The sequence below is a fragment of the Pleuronectes platessa genome, chromosome 2 (genome assembly GCF_947347685.1).
Source record: "Pleuronectes platessa chromosome 2, fPlePla1.1, whole genome shotgun sequence".
Taxonomy (NCBI): Eukaryota; Metazoa; Chordata; class Actinopteri; order Pleuronectiformes; family Pleuronectidae; genus Pleuronectes; species Pleuronectes platessa.
Genome location: NC_070627.1, coordinates 17,886,335 through 17,908,017, shown reverse-complemented (window position 1 = coordinate 17,908,017; position 21,683 = coordinate 17,886,335). Strand labels below are relative to the sequence as shown.

Below are 21,683 nucleotides of genomic sequence, written 5' to 3'. Positions count from 1 at the left end.
TTGGCTGGGTTCTTGACTGATACCTATTTATGTGGCAAATTGTCAAAGAAGTGATGACAATCAACGGGCATGACGTGTTTCATTGACTGGAGGTCCTGGAACCTTCTCTCTTTGATTGGCAGAGCACACGGAAACACTCTCATCCATGCTGTAGGCTCATTTTGCACCTGTGCTCTTTGTGGCGGTGCTTCCCATGCAGAGTCCTCCGAGAATGACAGCTTGAAATGGACCTTGCCTTCACTGCTAAACTAAAGAGCCCGCACATCGGATCTCCAGCTTTTTTGCCTGGTCTGATGCCAATGAAGTAAGATCCCTTCATTTTCAGGTACTCATCATGCTTGAGCACCTTCACGTGGTAAGGTGATGGCCTGATTCTTGCTGTCTGGAATATGATGACGTAGTCTCTCGGGGTGAAGATATCCGTAAATATTTTGCATTTCAATAGTACTATGCTGTCACACTCCATTTGTGTGTACCATGCAACAAGGTATTTCTGTATAGTACCCCATATTTCCTTGCAAGCTCAGAGCGGCTCTTATAAACGCAATGATATCTGATATATGATGGTGTTTGATATCACCTTCAGAGGACTCATCACAGGATGGGGTCGTAGTCTGGATCGCTTATGACTTAAACAACCTCAACGAGAGTTTTTAAGGTAAGGTCTGCTCCATCTGAAACAGAGTCTTGGCCTGAGACATGCTGCTTCATCTCTTCAACGACGGTCTCATTGTCATTTTCAGTGGATGAGAACTCATCAGTGTGTGTCAAGGGCATGTCCCACCAAAAGGGAAAGACATTTCATCCTCTTGAGGTGTACAGTCACAAATGTGTGATAATTCACAAAGAGGTCCAGCCGAGTATTGTTTCTTAATATTTAACCACCAATCTGCCGGATTGTAGTAAAATAATTGGAATCAAATTTATGTCTTTATATTAATTATTAAATGTAACTGATTCCAGTGTTGTGCATGAACGAACGCAAAAGAACGCGCTCATTGAAAACGTTAACTTTTATGAGAACGATTTTGAACGGTGAACACGTTCATATTGTAGCGTCCTCGCGTATAGACGACAGGAAACTTCTCTCTTTATGTGTAGCTTTATTAAAGTCCAGCGAACACGACACACTTCTTGTTCGTAACTCCGACACTCCTATCATCATCCACCACTGTTTTCTTCACTCCCCTTCCTCATTCACCCTTGATACGCCAACTCATCAGCCAATGAGAGCCTGGCATCCCACAAAACCCTACAGCCATTGGCCTAGACTGTCACCTGCCCCACCCCTACCTGTTCACTGACCCTCGGGACATTTCAATACTTTCTCCTCAGGAGAGACGCTGTCTATCGAATGCTTTCATCATGTCGTTGCTCAGTGCCCGTAAAATGTCCGCGATTTAGCCTAACCGAAACCAACTAACTAGACTTCGCACTACGATACCCATCACCCATGGCACACATATGCAGACCAAACAAGCAACGTATTCCAAGTGTTTTCTTCTCTGGCCAGTGTCTCGGCTCCGTACCACACAACTTGGTAGAAGGAAGCTTCATGGATCAGAGACTATACGGCTCTATTGTATGGAAGACCATACATGACTTCAGTAAAAATAAATAAATAAATGTATAAATAAATACAGAAATAAAGAAAGAAAGAAAAAAGGAAATTAATTAATTAATACAGAAATACATAACTAAATATGTTAATACCAAAATAAATGTCAAAATAAATGTCTTAAATATATTTGCACATTTATTTATTCCCCGATACATTTCCTTTTCATTTGCAGTGTACTTATGCTAATGAGAAAGGCGGGCCTAACCGCAGTCTCATGCAGGATTGGTCACAAGAGTGTAATGATCCATCCCTACTACTTATGCCTCTCAATGCTGGTGTCCAGTAGCTGTTTGCAGCGTTGAGCCAGTTCACACTAGTGATGGGAAGTTCGGATATTTTTACCGTGTCGGTTCTTTGAATCTCGTTCAGTAAAATGAACGAATCTCTTTTTGAGTCATTCGTTCGTTTCAAGGGGGGGGTGGGGGGGGGGGGGGGTGCAAACGATCCAAAGACTCGTACCCGGCAGATGAACGAATCGTTCACCTCCCGACCGTGTCTTCAGATCAGTGTTTCGTTCTTCTGCCAACAGAGTCTTCGGATCAGTGATTCGTTCATCTGCCGGATACGAGTCTTTGGATCCTTTTCACGTGACCTGCATCAGCCTATGCAACAGTCCCGATGCGCGGCCACGAGAAAATTAACGAATCTCTCTTTGAGAGGACTCGTTACTCCCGAGTCCTTGTAAGGATTCGTTCAAAACGAACGAATCGTTCACGACCGACACATCACTAGTGTCGACCCCCTTTTCTAAAATTTACGGCAAAGCTCCGCAAGCTCACTCAGCCCGCAATCATTCAAGAATGAATATGGACCAAATAGAAGAGCGTTTGGCAGAAGAGATCCGAAAGTATGTCCACTTGTATAACCCGTCACTGACTGGCGTATTTGTCCGCCTGAAAAAGGCTACAAGGAGCCGCAGTAGCTATGTAAATAAACAATCGATGAAGAAGAAAGAAGGGGTCTCTCAGGTCGTCTTCGACAAAAAGCATTACTCCGCCTAGTGTTCTGGCGCGGAATTGCTTTGTAAGACGCGCAACGGTTGGGGAAGCATGAATGACAACGAGTCTTGCGCCACAGCGGCGTGAAAAGACACAGACGCAGTCGCAGAAGCATGCGTCTTTTCCCACAATACCCAGGTGCACTACGTCACACACTACAAATTTCCCTTAAAGGGGCAGGCCATACCTGCAACACAACAGCTCTCGGTCTCATATACAGATGGCAAGAGAAAGCAGAGACGCAGACTCAGCAACTACATCCGTGATCCGATGCACCTTATTGTTATCTGAGGGATTTTTACACACTGTCTGATAAAGATTCCGACAGTAAAGGCAAGGGGTAGTGATGGATAAAGCCTGAAACATGCTTCTGCGTTTTCACGGGCCCGTAAGCGCAAGAGCCCTTCCGGGTCCCTTACGTGCTTATGTATCCCTCCTTACGTGCTGACGGGTGTCGACCCCCTTTTCTAAAATTTACGGCAAAGCTCCGCAAGCTCACTCAGCCCGCAAGGCTGTGATTGGTCTGCTCTACATCCCGTCCGGTGTCTAGTTTCCGGTTTCATGCCCCACAATACGCGGAAATCACGGAAGATTTAGAAGAACGAATATGGACCAAATAGAAGAGCACTTGGCAGAAGAGATCCGAAAGTATGACCACTTGTATAACCCGTCACTGACTGGCCGATTTGTCCGCCAGAAATAGGCTATGAGGAGCCGGAGTGGCGATGTAAATAAACAGTCTAATTATAAGAAGTTGCTCTTCAATGTCCAGCAGCTCCATCTCAATCAATTGTTGTTCGGTTGGAATCGTGAATACACTCTCTGCCATGGTTCACCGTGTGTTTGTAATGGAGAACACGACTGGTAGAAGGTAAATAAACAGTCAACAACGATTGCCACACCCACAAAGAAGGCGTCTCTCAGGTCGCCTTCGACAAAAAGCATTACTCCGCCTAGTGTTCTGGCGCGGAATTGCTTTGTAAGACGCGCAACGGTTGGGGAAGCATGAATGAAAACGAGTCTTGCGCCACAGCGGCGTGAAAAGACGCAGACGCAGTCGCAGAAGCCTACAAGTTAATTCTCACTTTCCACCTTAAAACTATGAAATGAACTGAACTATAAACTAGTTCAGAATTTAAATGGTGAACTATTAACGTGAACTATTCATGTTTACTTGTATGAACTGAACTTTGAACTAGTTCATGGGAGCTGTGAACTTGCACAACACTGTAAACTGTTAATTAGAAAAGAGGATGCAGGAGATTGTTGCTAATATAAAGTAAAAAAGAAGTCCTGAATAATTCATGCTATTAGTATTGTTATTATCACTAGTAGCTTTCTAACTCAACTGCTACTAATGATAACACTTTACAGGAGACTGTGGACGGAGCTGTCCCCCGGAACCTTTCTCCAGCTCTGTTGACAACCGGCGCGTTTAGACGTTACACCGTGTACATTTCCCCTCAAACAAGCGAACTCATTCAAGGGTCTGTAGCCGAAGGTAAACGAATCTAACTTGTGAAACTACTCAGGAGGACTTTGTGGTATTGACACTTTTCGTTCCTAAAAAGTATCTATAATGTCTGACTGCTGATGGTGGGCTTGTATAAGTCGTCTCTGTGCCGGAGGGTTTTTGTGTTAGCTTCAGTTAGCTCGCACGCTTCTTCTGCACTGCAGCTAACCCGAGCTAGCTTATCACCCGGTGTCACGGCGCACTTAAAACCAAACGCCCGTTCCTGCGCGTCTGAAACTGATTTGATCTCATGTGCTTCTTCTTCTCCGTCCGAAGGTCCTGTGTCTAACCGTCAAACATGTTTCTGACGAGATCGGAATATGACAGGTTGGTGCAACTCAAACTGCTTTGTCATTAGTTGAGCGCCTCTCGGTGGGAAGCAGCGAGCTGTGGAGAAGCCACTTGTGATATGCTGTTTGCTGTTGTGACTCTGAAATGATGAAGTGCTCTGGTATCAACCCTTTGTTTGATCTTGTAGTTGTGTGTTGCTAATAGTTGGCTAGAAGCAAATCGCTCCTCAGCGAGTTGGTTTGCTTTCACTTTCGGTACAACAGTTTTTTTTTAATTCTACATGGAAAGCTAACTGAGATTTAGCCTTTGTGGTGCTCCGGCCAATATAAACCATAAAAAGTGCTTAAATTGGGCGGGTTTAATGTTTCATTTAGCGGTGACTTAGCTTTAAAAGAGAACAAAGTGCCATCTGCATTGATTTTGTTTGTCTGGTTACATTATTGTGCAGTGTTGAAATAATAAATATAATCTGTTCCTGTTTTGCAGAGGTGTGAACACATTCTCTCCTGAAGGAAGATTGTTCCAGGTTGAATATGCCATCGAGGCCATTAAAGTAAGTATCATACCATGAGCGTCCACCTCTGTGTGGTGTTGTATACTGGCTCTTGTAAACAAATGGCCCGTCTGAAACTCATACGCCGCTGCTCCTCCAGTTGGGCTCCACAGCCATTGGTATCCAGACAACAGAGGGGGTGTGTCTGGCTGTGGAGAAGAGGATCACCTCTCCCCTGATGGAGCCCAACAGCATTGAGAAGATCGTGGAGATTGACACCCACATTGGTAAGTGGAACATAGAAGGAAATCCGGATGCACATAAAACATTAGTAATTGTATTCACACTGTGTACTAACTGATAAAGTATTTTGGCTGGTCGTAATCACAGATAAGTTTAATCAATAATCAATTCTACTCTAGTTGTATTATTTCATAAAACAGGAAATCTGAGCTGTATTAGAAACTTATTTAGCAGCCATTCCATGTTAATGTTTATTTCTAAGAATGAAATCATGAGGGCTATCCCTCATTTTTGGGAATTTGCCTTTAAGTGCTAATATAAGAGCAAACACAACCATCTAATTGATATATTTTTTTATTAAGAAATTTGCCGACCTTTGTCTTTGCTCCTATCAAACGTCATGAGCAGAATTCTGCTGCAGTTAAAAGTAGTTTTTAATAAAGTTTGAGAGCTCACTCATATCCAATACATGCAGAGCTTTCACTTCAGTGGCATTATAAAGAGAAGGCCTGACAATCATTACTAAAATTACATTGTTTAATTGAAAATATACTGTGACCTTCATATAACATTACACATGTATACAAACAGATCAGTGGCAAAGGTTGAATCCACATTCTTACTTGTTAATATTCCCTGACTAAATGAAGTATGATATTATACATGTCTCTGTATGGCAGTGCTCATTCATGTGCTAGACAGCAGCGTCTCAAGGTCATGCTGTATCTTAATTTTCTCTTTTTCCGACTCAAAGGTTGTGCCATGAGTGGCTTGATAGCTGATGCTAAGACTCTAATCGACAAAGCGAGAGTGGAAACACAGGTATGAAGTATGAGTCCACTGAAACATAACCAGTTCAATGACTTTGTGGTTAACCTAAAATTAACCAGCATCTATTCGTCCTCAGAACCACTGGTTCACTTATAATGAGACGATGACAGTGGAGAGTGTGACTCAGGCTGTGTCCAACCTGGCCCTGCAGTTTGGAGAGGAGGATGCTGACCCTGGTGCTATGGTCAGTCGCTCAGCTTGTCTCACTGACTCGTACTTCAAATTGAATGATGTTGGAGTCAGGTAACCTAACTTGTATATTTCTCTCTCCCCGCTGCGCTCCTTTGTGCTGGCACCTCTACAGAGTCGACCATTCGGTGTGGCACTTCTGTTTGGGGGAGTTGATGAAAAAGGGCCTCAGCTGTATGTAAAGATTTGTCCTCTTAAATATTCAAAACCAAAAAGAGTTGCACATTTAAAGTAAAGTCAGACCACTGAGAGTCTCTGATCTTATGTTTGTAAATGCAGGTACCACATGGACCCGTCAGGAACCTTTGTGCAGTGCGATGCACGGGCCATCGGCTCAGCGTCTGAGGGAGCACAGAGTTCTCTGCAAGAAGTCTACCACAAGGTATCAGCTCCAAGTTGTCACATTTCTAAGCTGCTGTCTTGCATGTCAATTTTGTATTTATTGACAGAGATCATGTAAAACTGAAATGTTAAGAATTTCCTCAAACTTTTAAAGAAGTAAATCACCAAAATTGACAAGTTTCATATTTTTCTGTGTCCCCCTCTCTCTTGCTAACTGACAGTCCATGACATTGAAAGATGCCATCAAGTCATCCCTTACCATTCTGAAGCAAGTGATGGAGGAGAAGCTCAATTCAACCAACATCGAGGTTTGCTCCTCTTTTCTCTCCCAGTCCCTGAACACTTTGTAGACATTAGAGCAGTGGAATTTGTGTATGTAAATGTCTTGTGCAGTTTGCAAAGGACGTAAGGACGTAAGAGTAATCATCTTTCATGAAGGATTTCTGTGTCTCTGTCTCTTCTGTAGCTGGCAACAGTTGAGCCCGGGAAGACTTTCCACATGTATTCCAAAGAGGAGCTGGAAGATGTAATCAAGGACATCTAGAGCAGAGAAGACTCTACAAGTCTCTGTTTGAGATCTAGACAGAGGAGGAGAGGATGTAAATTTACACCTGGGCTGAATGTCTCAACACAACCACAACTTCTCATCAGGACATTCTCCTCATCTTTTTCGATTGCATACGAGGGTTATCTTTGTAACGTGATAATTGAATTCTTTTTTCTCACTATCTGAACAGTCCTGTACAGAAGTCTGACCAACATAGAAAATGGGGGGGTGGGGCTGGGGCTATTTTTTTGTTATAAATCAGAACTACAATTAAACTGTTGTATTCAGAAAGTGATGTGATTGCTTTTTCTGTGTGTATTTCTTGTGTTTCAAGGATGCTAGTCCCCTGACGCCATTTTCATAGTTTTCACGTGACAGAAATCTATGAATATCCAGAGTTAGTCAATACAGTTCAAGTATTATACTTGTTAGATCACTATTTGTATCACTACACACAAGATTAAAAAGTCATGTGCAAGACGGTGCATACACGCTGTAAGATCTTTTGCCACAATTACAAGTTGCTCTCCACCTTTATTTTCCAGGTTATTAATGGCTTATTATTAACCTGTAAAGCATCAGTCGATTGTTTATAGATAATAAATATATGGCTTCACAGAAGGTAGAACCAGTTTTGTTTTAATCACCTTAACCTAAAAGGCTATACTTCTTTTAACCTTCAACATTTATTACCCTCAATAAATAATGAATTTCTCTTTGAGGTAATGAGTTATACTAAGAAGTAATGTGTGTACTTTTTTTTTTTACCTTTTTTACCTTAATTTAAAATATGAGCTCCACTTCAGTACAATTCAACAGCACCACAAGTTACAGCCTCCCAAATCACTGTAAAAATAGATGGAGCATGATAGTTGTTATTATGGGAGGTATGCGGCATTATACTGCTAGTTTTATCTAATAAATTGGCAAGTAATTAGAGTAATTTGATGACTGTTCAACCCTTTCCCTGAAGTACACAGTCAATATATTTACTGAAGACTACCAGTGGTATTTTTCCAAATAAACAGACAGTAAACAACTCTAACATCAGATTAGGTCTTCTTACTCATACATGGCAGCGAAACCATAACAACCAAAGCATTCTGGGATGTTTTTAAGTGGCCAAGCACAGCTGTTGTACTCCTGTGATAAGTCATTTCCCATTTATTAAGATGTGGTCTGTCTCTAAAATCCTCCTACACAACACATTACATTCAGAGTCAAGTAGATAAGCCAATGTCCAGTAAAGACAAAGTATTCTCATTCTTTTCTCGTAAGATTATGTTTTATGTATTCAGTTACATTTTAGATAATGTTTTCAATATTGGGGCTCCATACACAATAATTGTTTAAATAACTAACTTAATCTCAAATATTACAGAACTAGTAGTTTTGAAAACATTTATCAACACTTGACCCCTCATTAATCAGTCGGAGCTGGTATGTAAACTTTCTATCGATCTATCCATCAATCTATCTGTCTATCTATCTATCTATCTATCTATCTATATATATATATATATATATATATATATATATCTGTCTATCTATCTATATAGATATCTATCTATCTATCTAATCCTCTATCTATCTATCTAGCTATTACCAGTAAATAAATAATATCTTGCACAATGTTTGTTCTGTTTCTTGGAATAATAAACTCAAGAAATTCAAAGTTTCCTATAGTAAAACTTCTCGCTGTGCATCGCGCGGTCTTTCCACCAGGGGGCAGTAGAACACGGGACATATGACAAGTTAGCGTGAGGGCGATTCCTGCCGACCAATGAGCTCGCTGGCTTTTCTGGCGCTGACCAATCCGGCGTCGCGGTGGATGGGCCGTGATTGTATAGGCGTTTGGTGACGGGGGGGGCATGTGGAGCCAACTCCGGCCGCAGAGTCTGTCGCTTAGAGCGAAGTTGGTCGGCCTCGTTGTAAACATGAGCCCCGCGTGTTATGTCCTGAGGCTCGGGCTGTTGTTGTCGTGTGCAGCGGCTGCCAGAGGTTTCTCTCAGGCCGGAGGAGGAGCAGGAGGAGCAGGGCTGCACCGGGAGTTCGTCCGCAGGGATGTGGAGCCACAGAGTTTCCAGAGGTCCGAGCTTTCCAAACGCAGCGCGGGGCTGAATGAACAGACCTGCACAGCGCTGCCTGGAGACCCAACCCTGAGCAACAACACCCACACTGTAAGTCTCAACCAGGCGTCCGCCCATTACTAAACTGCCCGAGGACGTGAAGTTTGAGAGTCATCAGGTCTGGACCAAATAACAACATCAGTACATATCAATAATGATCACTCATTATGAGCCAACACTTTCTGAACAGCAAAGCAGAAGCAATATATTCATTTAATTATAACTTTTGTTATTGATGAACATTTTATATTGATGTATTGCCTCTCCAGATAATCCTCTCCAGGACAACACTGTCAGTTTCTGCCCTCGACAGCAGTCTGTGGTGTGACTCCTTACTGTCATTAAGAGTTAAAGGGAATAATCCAATTTAGAAACTATTTCCATCATCAACTAATTGAAAAAGTTAATGTTCATGCATTGGAAGATTTGATATTCTTAAATGTTATATATTATCAAAGGTTTATTTATTAATTAATATTTTCAGCATTTCCATGTCATTTTGATTAATTCACTCACTAGATGAGAACATGACGTTTTTTTCACAATTTCATAGAGAAAAAAATTACTGGATTAAACAAATGTTTTTAAAAGACAACTAAAATGACAAATTGGTTTTAGCCTTAATAAATACTCTGTTGAGCTACTAGTTATATGGGCTCCAAACAATGGCGTAGTTTCAATTATTGTCACAGCTGTTTTCTCTATTAATTGTCCGTCCATCCATTTGGAAGAACAATTCTATTAATTATTATTAAATTGCCGATACATTTGTCAGTTAAAACATATACATGTTGTTTATATCCGTCGTTAATGACTTCAGTTTGTTTGTTTTGTGTAAACAACAGTACAAAACCTAAAGAAGGTAAATTTATGGTCACAAGTGACCAGTCACAAAAACTGCAGATCCACAATCTGACACCACACAATGTCTCACAATTTACTGTGACAATAGTTGCTGATTTTCTATTGATTGACTTATTGTTTCAGCTCTGGCTGTTACACTCATTGAATTAAAGTGAGTGGTCAGTCCAGGTCAGATCCATGGAGCTGGGTGTGATTCTGCTCTGATGCACCAATGATACTGATAATGTTCCTCCAAAGTAGAAGCTCGTCCAAAATGACCCAAAAATCTTTGATGATTTAAACACAGGCCGAAGCAGAAAGGTTAAAACCCCCGAGTGGAGGGAATAAGGAGCTCATTGTGTTGGAGCCTGAGCTCAGAGAGAGGACTTCACTGAGCTCCCACCCCCTGTTAGCCTGTGCTATTCAGTCTGCATGCATGCATGTGTGTATCTGTGCATGTGCGACACTCTGCCGTGCAGCTTCGTTACTCAACTATTGAAAGTTGACTGCACCTTAAATTCCACAGCGGCATGCGTTGAGCTGCGGACAGAGATTACAGAGGCCTCGTCACAGCAGATGTGGACCCTTAAATTCAGCATGTGATATGAGGTCATGTCTGGTTTGTGAGGCTGCGTCTCTAACCCTGTCAGACATTTCTCTTTTATGATTTTCTGACTAACCTATCTTCTCTTTACAATCTCCTTGTATTCATCAGTCCTCTAGTTAGATAGAGGTTTCACTCCCTCACACGACTGTCTCAGCTTTGACTCAGTCAGCTGAGCTGCTTTATCAGGCAGATTGTTTGGGTTCCAGTGCCCCTGTAGCCAGTCCAGTCAGCATTTGTCCAGTGGGGGATGTGGGGGAGTACTTTTTATTTGTATGCCAATTGCCACTTTATCCATTTATTAGAATTTTTAATAAATTAGATTTACAGTATCACAAATTATTATTCAGAAAATAACCACTGACAACTAAATAAAACCAAACATTTAAAAGTAAGACACTTTTAATGAACATGAAAATACTTTATATTGGTGTATTGGAGTTTACATTGACTAACGTAAACACCAATACCTATTGAATTATTGGCCATCAATATATCAGTCTGGCTCCACCAAGAACACTGGTTTAACTGTGGGAGAGTGTTGCGCAGACAGGACTCTGTTTCGTGCTTATTAAAAAAAGAGTAAGAAGCTGTCAAACAGTGTGATTAAGATTCAAAACAACAGATGGATGCAGCACGGCTGTGATGAAATTATTCCTGTAGAGCAGGGATGGAAAGTTGTGTTCACTCTCTTTGGACATAAAGGAGTCAGCCACTTTTCCACTGGACCGTCTCTGCCTTCCAGAAGCCAGATCCGGGGCCTCTCCTGTGGCTTTATAGAGCGGTGCACAGACTCTCCAGGACCGGGCTCACCTTGTAAATATCTCTGCCCCGCCAGCTGAAGAAACGCGGGGGAGGAAATCTTCTTTTGACTCCAAAAAATGTTGGCTGTGGATGAATATGTTGCTCAAATGGCCAAACACTTGGACGTCACTCTTGATCAATAGACTGGAATGTTGTTTGCAGCCGGTGAAGTTGTGAAATCATTCAACTTTACCTCAAATACTGGTGGCACATTTAGTTTTGAAACTTTTTTGTGTTGTGTTTGTAGTCAGAATAGAAGAAGTGTGTGTGTGTGTGTGCGTGTGCGTGTGCGTGCGTGCGTTCTGGCTGTGCTCGGGACGTCATTAATTGTTCTCTGGCCCCAGCTTTGTCATTTAGGCAGGAATGTAGGTCACGGATTCAGAGTGCATCCAAATGGCCGAGTTACTTTGAACACTAAGGAAAATTCATTCTGTCTGCTCGGCTGCTGTCTCTCCTGCCCAATGAACGACAGAAACACACACAAGCTCTCTCGTGTTTCTTGGATGGCAGACTAAGCTCTGCACTCTTTAGTGTATTTTTGTTCCTCAGGCTACTGGGCGAGAGATACTGCAGCAAAACCCCAAATAATCCTCAGTCAGGCCACATGGGTGGTACTCAAATGTTTTGCTTGATTTTCTTTCTCTAAAAACCTCCACCTCTATTTGTTTTTTTGTCCCGTTTCAGTTCACCTTCAAAGTGAGAGCCATGGGCTCACTGTCGCTGGCCTGGGTGGGAGATGGATCAGGGGTGAGCTTGTTTCGATGTCTGATATTATGGAAACTAAACATTTCTCCGTGAATGTGAACAAATGATGTAACGCCTCCTCTGCCTTCAGGTGCTGCTGGTCCTGACAACCTTTCAGGTGCCGTTGTTCATGATGCGCTTCGGTCAGTCCAACCTCTACAGGAGGTGAGAAATGCCTGATGACACACTCAATGGCAATGGAGCTGTTCATTGATTTACTATGTACTCACTGTTACTTTGTGTCTGCGTCAGTGAAGACTATGGGAAAACCTTTGAAGATGTGACTCACCTGATCAACCACACCTTCATCCAGACTGAGTTTGGCATCGCCATCAGTCCCGACCACTCTGGGAAGGTGAGTTTTTCCCCATGTGAACACAATAAATCATAAAACTTGTTGGCAGAGCTCCTCCCTGATGGGTTCCTGTGTGCTTGGTTTCAGGTGATCCTGACTGGAGTCGTGTCAGAGATCGGCGGTTTTCGACTGTTCCGCTCGCAGGACTTTGGCCTCACCTTTGTCTCGACAGATCTGCCATTTGAGCCCCTCATCCAGATGCTGTACAACCCCGGAGACTGCAACGCACTTCTGACTCTCAGTATCACGGTAGCAGCCTTAATGACCATAACGTGTTTGCAGAGTTTTATTAGAGAAACGTTGATTCTTCCTCCGTGCAATAAGGACTTTTATTTCACTCTATAATATGATTAATGATAAATGAAAACTAAAAAGTTGCTAATATCGTGTTTTTTTACTGACTAAGCTGTTTCCCTCCAGCTGGACATGTGGCTGTCTGAGGACTTTGGCGCCACCTGGAGGAAAATCCATGACAGTGCTTGCTTGGTCAGATGGTGAGAATCATCAGTTTTGTATTGAAATTAAAAATGTCCTGAACTTGTGGGTTCTAGTTGTAATAAATATAAAATAAGATATTTGTAATGAAGAGTTAAGACAAATACTTGGAACAATAAGTTTATTAAAGGAACTGTAAGAATATTTAAAAAATCTTGCTAGAGCTCCAGAGTGTGAGGAAGGAGAAGTGTAACTATGATTACATTTTTTTTCATTATTTAAAAACACAAATATATCCTCTTATGGATTTCAAAACCTCACATAAAACAGTGGAAAATTGTTGAACCTTGATGAGAGGGGGGTGAACTTTATATTCTACCATTAAAATAATAGGAGTGGACCTCTTCTTTAGTATTGGGTCTCCACCCTCTAGTAGAAACTCGACATAATACAAAACATCCCTATCCCTATATTAACTCTGACCACCGACTTGTTGGCCCTGATACAGAGACATGCTTGTTGTTCTCTGCAGATGGAAAAAAACATCTTTATGATCCATGCAGAAAATCAGTAAATAATAAATCTCAATGGAAAACAATGAAATTAAATACACTTTATATCAGGGGAGCGGAACATTTTCAAAACCTGCTCCTCCTCTTTCCAAACAGATAAATCAGACTACGCTCCCTTTCACAAAAATAACAAACACATAACCTTCTACCCTCTCTGGTCCCATCGTCTGTTATGGTTTCATATTGAATATGAACATGTTGTACTAAATGTGTTTGTGATTGTTTGAAAGTGAGAAGAACATGAAACCTGTCCGTGCTTCCCACGTGCGCATCTTTGTTCCTGTCGTTTGTCGGTTGGTGTTATTCCAGCTGTCTCTCTCATCCCACTTCACGTCACTCTCCTGACTCTGGTCGCATTCGAGCATCGATGTTCACACAAGGTGGTGGTGTCAGCCTGAGGTTGTTAGCGCTGCATTGTTGGAACATTGTGATAGCTCCGCCTGACCACAGCTGTCATTAAGGCCCGGGCCTAAATTGACTGCAGAGCGAGGGAGCCGAGGCTGCCTTCAGCCCGGATCATGAGTCAGCAGCGACATTCTTGTTCAGCCCACAGCCGTTGAAGTAGCAGAATCTTTTGCAGTGTGAAAACCTTCGTCCCCTTTGGCAGCGAACAGAGCCAGAGGGAGGACTTGGAGCGCAGCCTGGGGGTCGACGTGAGCCCTGCTCGCACAGCACTCTGAAGAAACCGCAACTCTAATCTGTGATCGCAATAAAATCCACAAGCACATTTGAACTCAGCAAACTTCACGTTGTCCTTTTTTCACGTACAGGGGTCCAAAGAACAGCGTCTTTTTTACAACTAACTACAACGGATCATGCAGTAAGTGAGGATAAGTTTCCCCCACATGTACATGTAAGTTAACAAATCTAGTAACCCTGCCTTCTTTCTGTCAGATGAGAAAGGAATGCTGGAGTTAAGGAAGACATCAGACTACGGCCGAAGTTTCCAGACAATCGCAACAAGAGTTTACTCTTTTGTTCTGGGTGGAAAATTTGTTTTTGCTTCCATCATGACAGGCAAAGTATGTCTGCTTTCCACTCCTTTAATATTTTCTAAGAGAAGAATGTGCTTGTCTCTGTAAATCGGCCCCACGCTTCACACATCCTTGTATTTCTTTATTGACATTTATGGTAACCATACACATGTAGAGGAACATTCTTGCAGTATTCCTGCACTTCCACTTTAGTGTCAGCTCACCTAAATTAGAAAAACATGTATTTCCTCGCACGAAACCGCCATTCAAATAGTTAATGACCTGGTTTCCACCTGGCGTGAACATGATGCAAGGTGTTAATGCATTTAGTATGAAAATGCTTTGTGGTCAGTTTAGCCCGACCACATCTGGAGATGACTCAACTTGACATATCTGCACTTCCTGGCTGTATTAGCACAGTTAATGTATCCAATCTTTAACTTTAATGAGTTCCACTTGTTTCCCATTTTGGTGTGTTCCTCAAACCACATATATTTAACTAAATATAAACATTTTCTGCAATATTTCCATCCAAATTCTACAAAATTATAAAGGATCAGTGATTCAAATGTTGTCCCCTCTAAAATATGTCTGCGATGTGTGTGTGTCAGGGTACAGAGCGTATGATCCACGTGTCAGTGGACGGAGGGGAGGTGTGGAACATGGCTCAGCTTCCCACAGTCAACCACGAGCAGTTCTACTCCATCCTCTCAGCCAATCAGGACATGATCTTCATGCACGTGGACGACCCTGGAGGTCAGAAAAAGCAGATTGATGATGACAATAAAGATTCTGATAGTTACATCTGTTATTGATGATAACATAGTGTCACAAACTTATAATCCAAATATGTGTGTGTGTGTGTCTGTGTATCAGACTCCGGTGTTGGAACCATCTACGTGTCAGACGACAGAGGAACCGTGTTCTCGAAGTCTCTGGAGCGTCACCTCTACACAACCACAGGGAGTGACACTGACTTCACCGTGGTTACTTCACTCAGGGGCGTCTACATGACCAGTGCACTCACAGAGGGTGGGCAGACACACTCTACACTTCAATTTACATATTTAAGTGTTGACGCATTTCAAATTTTTAAGTTTTTTATTCAATGGCAACTAATTTCAAATGAAAAACTACTTGCAGAGTTGAAACACTTGGTTATTATTATTTTTAAGGTAACAGTGGAAAACTAGTTTACAAGTATGAAAATGTTTCAATTCAAGTCACATTATTATGTTATTATTCTTCCCTGTGTTTCATTGACTTGCACTATGTTGTTCCTATTTATCTTTTACATATCTTTTTCAGTAAATGGTAAAATCTCAAATAGAATCACCCTGCATCATCATGCATATAATATATGCAATGCTCTGGAAAATTCCTGTAATAAGTCTAAACTAGTGTTAGATTGCTAAGCAGCTAAACAATGTGAAAACCTAAACTCTTTTGGTTGTCATAGTAAGTGAAGCTGTTTTGCAGATGGTGCAGTGGAGACAGTGATCACCTTCGACCAAGGAGCAAGGTGGCAGGCGCTGCACAGACCTCAGAACAGCCACTGTGACTCAGAGACCAGCACTAACAGGCCAAACAGGGTAAGAAAAGTGGCTTATTGTTCAGATTGACATATTTGTCCACCAGTCTACACTTAGTAACACATAATGACAAATAGAGCAGATGTTTTTGGAAAGTTTTTAGTTTTTGAAATCTCCTGTCTAAATAAGTATTAAAGTGTAATACTTACACAACCATCTCAGCAGCACTCATATCAATCTGTCCGTTATCGTAGAGGAGACCTCATATATAAAGCTCATAGAACTTCTGTACCTGAAAACGGTAGAAACACTTTCCAGCCAATCTAACAGAGCTTGAGAGGATGTGTCAGGAGGGAAAGGATAAAAGATTCTCTAAATCCAGGTGTGCAAAGCTTTTAGAGACTTAAATGAAGACTAAAACATGTAACTGCTGCCAAATGGTCTTTCAAGAGTTATTTTTGTAAGGGAGATGTCTGCTTTTGATTTGTTTTTAATTAAAATCTCCAGCACAATAAAATTTGCAAAATGTGGACACCTCCCAATTCTTTCTGAGGCCACAGTATGTAGTTAAGTTGTGATGTGTAACACACACTAAGTCCCTGCATGGTAGGTTCCCAGGCCAGAGGCAGCTTTAATGCATCAACATGTCAACAGCCTCAGTCTCACAGTGATGTTCACTCTCATCGCTTTGACTTCACAGTGCAGACTTCACATCCATGCATCCTACAGCACCACCATGAAGATGAACGTCCCCATGCTGCCTCTCTCCCAGCCCAACGCTGTGGGCCTCATCCTGGCCCACGGTAGAAAATGCACAAACATTAAGATCTCTTGATACAGAATCCTTTTACCTCAGGGTCAAATGTCTCACAGCACTGTGCCCCGTCCCCTTTTCTCCAGGCAGTGTTGGAGATGCAGAGTCAGCTCTTTCACCCAACGTGTACGTGTCTGATGACGGGGGCTACTCGTGGCTGTTGGCCCTTGAGGGCCCTCATCACTACGCTATCCTGGACTCTGGAGGCCTGCTGGTGGCTGTGGAACACACCAACTCACCTGTCAACCAGATCAAGTGAGGATTTATTATCCTGTAAGAGCTTGGGCGGCAGCCAGTAGCCCCGAGGCGTTATATTTGTAGTCTGATATCTCTAGAAAAGGAATTTTACAAATTTGGTGCAAATGTTCACTTGGAGTCACAGATTAACTGATTAGATCTTACTGGACAAAGTTCACAGTGGCCTCCTCATAAGTCATATTTTTGGACTCTTGAATGATATCTCATGTCTGCCTTTTGGGAATATCTTCAAATTTTGGCTGGTTGTCACTCAGACTTAAAGACTCAAAGGTCACAAAGACCTCATACAAGCAGTATGAACATATTTTTGCTTATTTAGCGGGGTTTTTTCTGTGTTATTTTTCTGTACGTGCTCTCTCGCCTGCTTCACTCCAGGTGTTTACACCCCCTCAGGTTTTCGACAGATGAAGGGCAGTGCTGGCACACATACAACTTCACCAGCGACCCTCTTCACTTCAGCGGTATGGACAGTGAGCCCGGCTCTCGCACCATCAACGTCAGCCTGTGGGGCTACAGGAATGACTTCAGTAAATGGCTGGTGATCACCATAGACTTCAGGAAGCTCTTCACCAGAGACTGTGAGTGTGGGAGAAGACGGATGACAGTCGGGTTGGGTTTAGGGCCATGTTTGATCTCTTAGGCTCAATGTGAATGTTCATGTGTGCAGGTACTGAAGGGGACTATGTACAGTGGCTGGCTCACTCTGCAGACCCCAGTGGAGCTAATGATGGCTGCGTGCTGGGTTATAAAGAAACCCTCCTACGCCTGAGGAAAGACTCTGTGTGTTGGAACGGGAGGGACTATGCTATCGCTAAGAAGCTGTCCACCTGTCCATGCACAGCGGATGATTATCACTGGTACGTGACTGTTCCCTCCATGTCCTCTTTTGAATATTGTGCAAGGCGGTGAAAACACTGTGGTTTCATCCTGTATTTAGGGTGAATGAAGCGACACAGGGCACATTATATCTTGTGTGCAAAAGAAGCTTTTTAGTTATCATAAAAACTAGCCTGTGCTGTTTATTAAATAGATATTGGACATACTTTTAATGTCATTAAAACATTATTTAAAAAAAAAAGAAACATAGAGCAAAACAAATTTAGTTTCAAAGGTTATTAGTTACTTTTACTGAACAATAATGCCCTCCGCATCCGCATGTAATGTTTACGGCTGCTGGGACCTGTGCCAGAGCAATTAGGTGGTCTCACTGAATATTGGAGATAAAAGCTGGTTTTTAATTACCTTCAAGTCTTTTTAAGTATTCTCCAGCAATACCCCTCAACTTACACACTTCTAAGAGGCGAAATGAAGGGGATGAACGCGGTACTATTCTAAGTCACTGAACCATCAACTTCATTTCAAGCTGAAGTGAAGATGAAAAAAGTTTTTTGATTGAAATGTTTAGATTAGCAGTTTTTTTCTCTGTTAAAGATTTATGCCCTCAGTTGAACTAGCGTTGTCTTACAGTGACTTTGGGTATTACCGACCGGAGAACCGCTCGGAGTGTGTGGAGCAGGAGGAGATGACAGGCCGTCCCCTGGAGTTCTGTTTAAACAGGACCACCGAGCAGCTACAGACCAGTGGGTGAGGACGTCTAGGGTTTTTGGCTCGGATATTTCTAACACTGGCTGGAAACTGGCTGAAAAACGTCTAATTCAAAGCTGCAGTTCAGGAGCCAAAAAATTCTATCTTTTGTGTGTACTATAGTACTGTAGTGCTGTGTGTTCTCCGCTGTTCTTGTGCTTCTACATTTCCTTCCTTCTTGCCTTCAGTTATTTCTCTCTTCATACATTTAGCTACCGGAAGATTCCCGGAGACCAGTGTGAGGGCGGTTTCCAGCCGGACAGGAAGGAGACGGACCTGAGGAGGCTGTGCACCAGCAACGTCCTATATTCAGATTCTCTGGTCAGTTCTGCTCATGCGTTGGCTTTGCTATCTGCTTGACTCTATGCACTGCACGTGCCTGTTATTGGGGAAAACATCTGGCTCAGATCAGGTTGAACACAAAAAGCAGACTGCCTGTCGGGGTCGGGCTCATTTGGTTTTCTCTCAGTTCAATCAGATCTGCGCTCTACTGTGCAGAACCTGATGACAGTGATACAGAGTTAGAGGTGGAGCCCAATCGATTTATTTGACCGATAAAAATCAGCTGCTATGAGTCTTTTACAGACATATCGGTGTGGGTGTTCAAGTTGGGTGAGATGCACTGATATGAACATTTTATTTCACAGGAGAAACAATGCTGAAAAGATTTGCATTATATGTTACATAAAAAAGATAAATGTTAACTTTCTATATTCTTTTAAAGTTCTATATACTCGTTATTGTGTTATGTTTAACTGCTGATTTATTGTTGGATGTGTTTTTTTTTACTTCCTAGTATTAGCATCATCCCCCAAAATACCATATCCGGCTGTAGTTTGAGGGTTGAGCAGGATTATTTCAGTTACTGTATATTTTAAATAATGACCCACTCTTGCCTTATCCGTTATGAGTATCTTTACATATGAAGGGAAATAAAATGTAAAAAATGTAAATACTTTGTCATATCAGTGATGCTGTGCGTTTCTTCTTATTGGCTAACCGTATCTCTTTAACTCTAAACAGACTGAGACCAGTTCACCAAACGCTGCGGTCATCGTGATGGTTGTCTTATTGATCCTTCTGACCAGTGGTGTTGCTGGTGTTTGGCTGGTTAAGAAATATGTGTGTGGAGGACGGTGAGTTAACTTTGTTTCATCTTTCCTCAGACACACACACACACACACACACACACACACACACACACACACATACGGATAATGACTGCACATATTTCTCCCCCGTTTGTTTGTGATGTGAGCTCTCGTGTCCTCCTCAGGTTTCTTGTGCACCGATACTCTGTGATGAGGGACAATGTGGAAGCGAATAAGATTGAGGGAGTAGACGATGTCGACACTCACTACATGGAGACAGGAAAAGCACAGTACAATGAAGATTCAGATCAGGTTTCTGGTATTATCTAAAATGCCCCATTGTAAATAATGAGACCTTGTAATTATCTATTTACTGTATTGTTTGTGTCTCCTCACAGGACCTCTTAGAATAAGGCTCCAAAAGACTACACGTCACGCAGTCTTTCACGATGCCTGGGCATTCCCGATGCTCCCACATGCTGATTAACATCTGCTTCTCACTTCTCGCTATCCCCTGGTGGCTGGAGGACTCAGCATCAGCAGCGGGGGGGGCACTTTTGCAATCGCTTCCTTGTACAAGTTGAGGCTCCCACAAAACAACCTCCAACCGGTAGTTTGGGGAGGGGGTAAAACCCAGCACAGACCGGAAGAAAGCCTCTGGGTTCCCCGGGGAGCCTTTGTTGTCTCTGTCACAAAGAGTTGTGTAAAGACCGTTGAGTCTGAATATGTGCTCTATATGTTTCCTTTCACGCTGACCTGAGAAGAGGCGGCCTTTCATATTGTGATGCACTGCAGGAAGCACAATGCAGAGGCTCCGACTTAGATAAACAGTTGCAGAACGTGTTATGAAGAGTTGGGGAACAGCCAGTCAGTATTTTAGTTCTTACGTTTTTTCTACTGTCAGTGAAGTGTTTTTTTGTAAATCTAAGTTTATAAGATTCAGTCCTTTTGTGCGTGATGGGCCATTTTAACATTCATTTTGTCAGTTTCGCCAAGAAAACAACTCTATTCTCCGCAGTTTCTTTTCATGAATTAGTTGTTTAGAAATCACAAATTACAAGATGGAATTTGCCAATTAACAAAAAGGATAGTTACAGTCTCTAACCAATGTTACTCTTTAGTTTTTAGTGAAACTTTTCAAATAAATGTTAAAAGAGCCTAACTTTAATGCAAAGATATAACAAGTTTTTATACAGTGCAGCTCAACACAGCCAATATTTTCTCTTCCCCTGTATGTGTGTTGAAAGGAAAGACTTGAATTATTGCCAAAGCACTTTTATTGTTTAACTTTAAAAACTTTTGAGGGGAAACTTATCTTTATCTCAGCGTTGTGTGAGTATGATGGAAATGCTAATGCAAACCCTTTACTTGAACTCTGATATTTTTTGCTTAACTGGATGCGTCAACATGTTGCTGTTGTTTTTTTTATTATTATGCATCTGTCTAATAATTTTAAAGCAGGTAAAGGCATAGTTATCAAGTAAAAGTTACAAAATGCCAGTTCACAATCAGTTTAGTATTAGCAGTATAAACATCTCCAGAATCATAATGACTCTGATATTTAAAGCTAATATTTGCCAGTATTTTCAGTTTTTTGTTATAATGGTCAATCCAAAATAAAAAAATGTGTTATTGTGTGAGGTGGCCACGTCAAACTTATTCTGTTCATTAAATGAGTTTATTTCCCTTTAGATGAGAAAATTACAATTTGCTACCTTTTCTATTATAAATTGCTGTTATAGTAATTGCTGTAACTTCTGACACATGCAGGGCTTATGGCCGATGCTTGTATTCTCCAGCAGAGGCAATAGTATCCCAGCAAATAAGCTATTATAATAAGCCGGCCTGATTAGAGGCATATTCTCAAGGACTGTTG

General features: G+C 41.9%; 2 protein-coding genes across 5 annotated transcripts; both read left to right on the top strand.

The window, feature by feature from the left end:
- Positions 1 to 4,013: 4,013 nt before the first annotated feature.
- psma5 (proteasome 20S subunit alpha 5) lies at positions 4,014 to 7,689 on the top strand. Of its 2 annotated transcripts, none has more exons than XM_053435830.1 (10): positions 4,014 to 4,120; positions 4,409 to 4,459; positions 4,910 to 4,976; positions 5,077 to 5,203; positions 5,914 to 5,981; positions 6,067 to 6,174; positions 6,295 to 6,353; positions 6,459 to 6,561; positions 6,743 to 6,829; positions 6,988 to 7,689. In XM_053435830.1, the coding sequence occupies exons 2-10, from the start codon at positions 4,431 to 4,433 to the stop codon at positions 7,063 to 7,065; spliced, it is 726 nt and encodes a 241-aa protein (XP_053291805.1). In that variant the 5' UTR covers positions 4,014 to 4,120; positions 4,409 to 4,430; the 3' UTR covers positions 7,066 to 7,689. The 2 variants fall into 2 exon arrangements, with proteins under 2 accessions (XP_053291805.1, XP_053291814.1); XM_053435839.1 differs by having other exon boundaries at positions 4,055 to 4,163.
- A 1,251-nt stretch (positions 7,690 to 8,940) lies between these two features.
- On the top strand, positions 8,941 to 20,668 carry LOC128457502 (sortilin). Of its 3 annotated transcripts, XM_053442227.1 has the most exons (20): positions 8,941 to 9,248; positions 12,133 to 12,195; positions 12,284 to 12,357; positions 12,445 to 12,547; positions 12,635 to 12,796; positions 12,968 to 13,041; positions 14,325 to 14,374; positions 14,449 to 14,576; positions 15,140 to 15,284; positions 15,405 to 15,560; positions 16,008 to 16,120; positions 16,761 to 16,863; positions 16,961 to 17,129; positions 17,526 to 17,710; positions 17,800 to 17,989; positions 18,600 to 18,716; positions 18,929 to 19,037; positions 19,740 to 19,852; positions 19,993 to 20,119; positions 20,206 to 20,668. In XM_053442227.1, the coding sequence occupies exons 1-20, from the start codon at positions 9,006 to 9,008 to the stop codon at positions 20,218 to 20,220; spliced, it is 2,439 nt and encodes an 812-aa protein (XP_053298202.1). In that variant the 5' UTR covers positions 8,941 to 9,005; the 3' UTR covers positions 20,221 to 20,668. The 3 variants fall into 3 exon arrangements, with proteins under 3 accessions (XP_053298202.1, XP_053298194.1, XP_053298211.1); XM_053442219.1 differs by having other exon boundaries at positions 19,993 to 20,668; XM_053442236.1 differs by lacking the exon at positions 8,941 to 9,248 and adding an exon at positions 9,296 to 9,315 and having other exon boundaries at positions 19,993 to 20,668.
- The last annotated feature ends 1,015 nt before the right edge of the window (positions 20,669 to 21,683 follow it).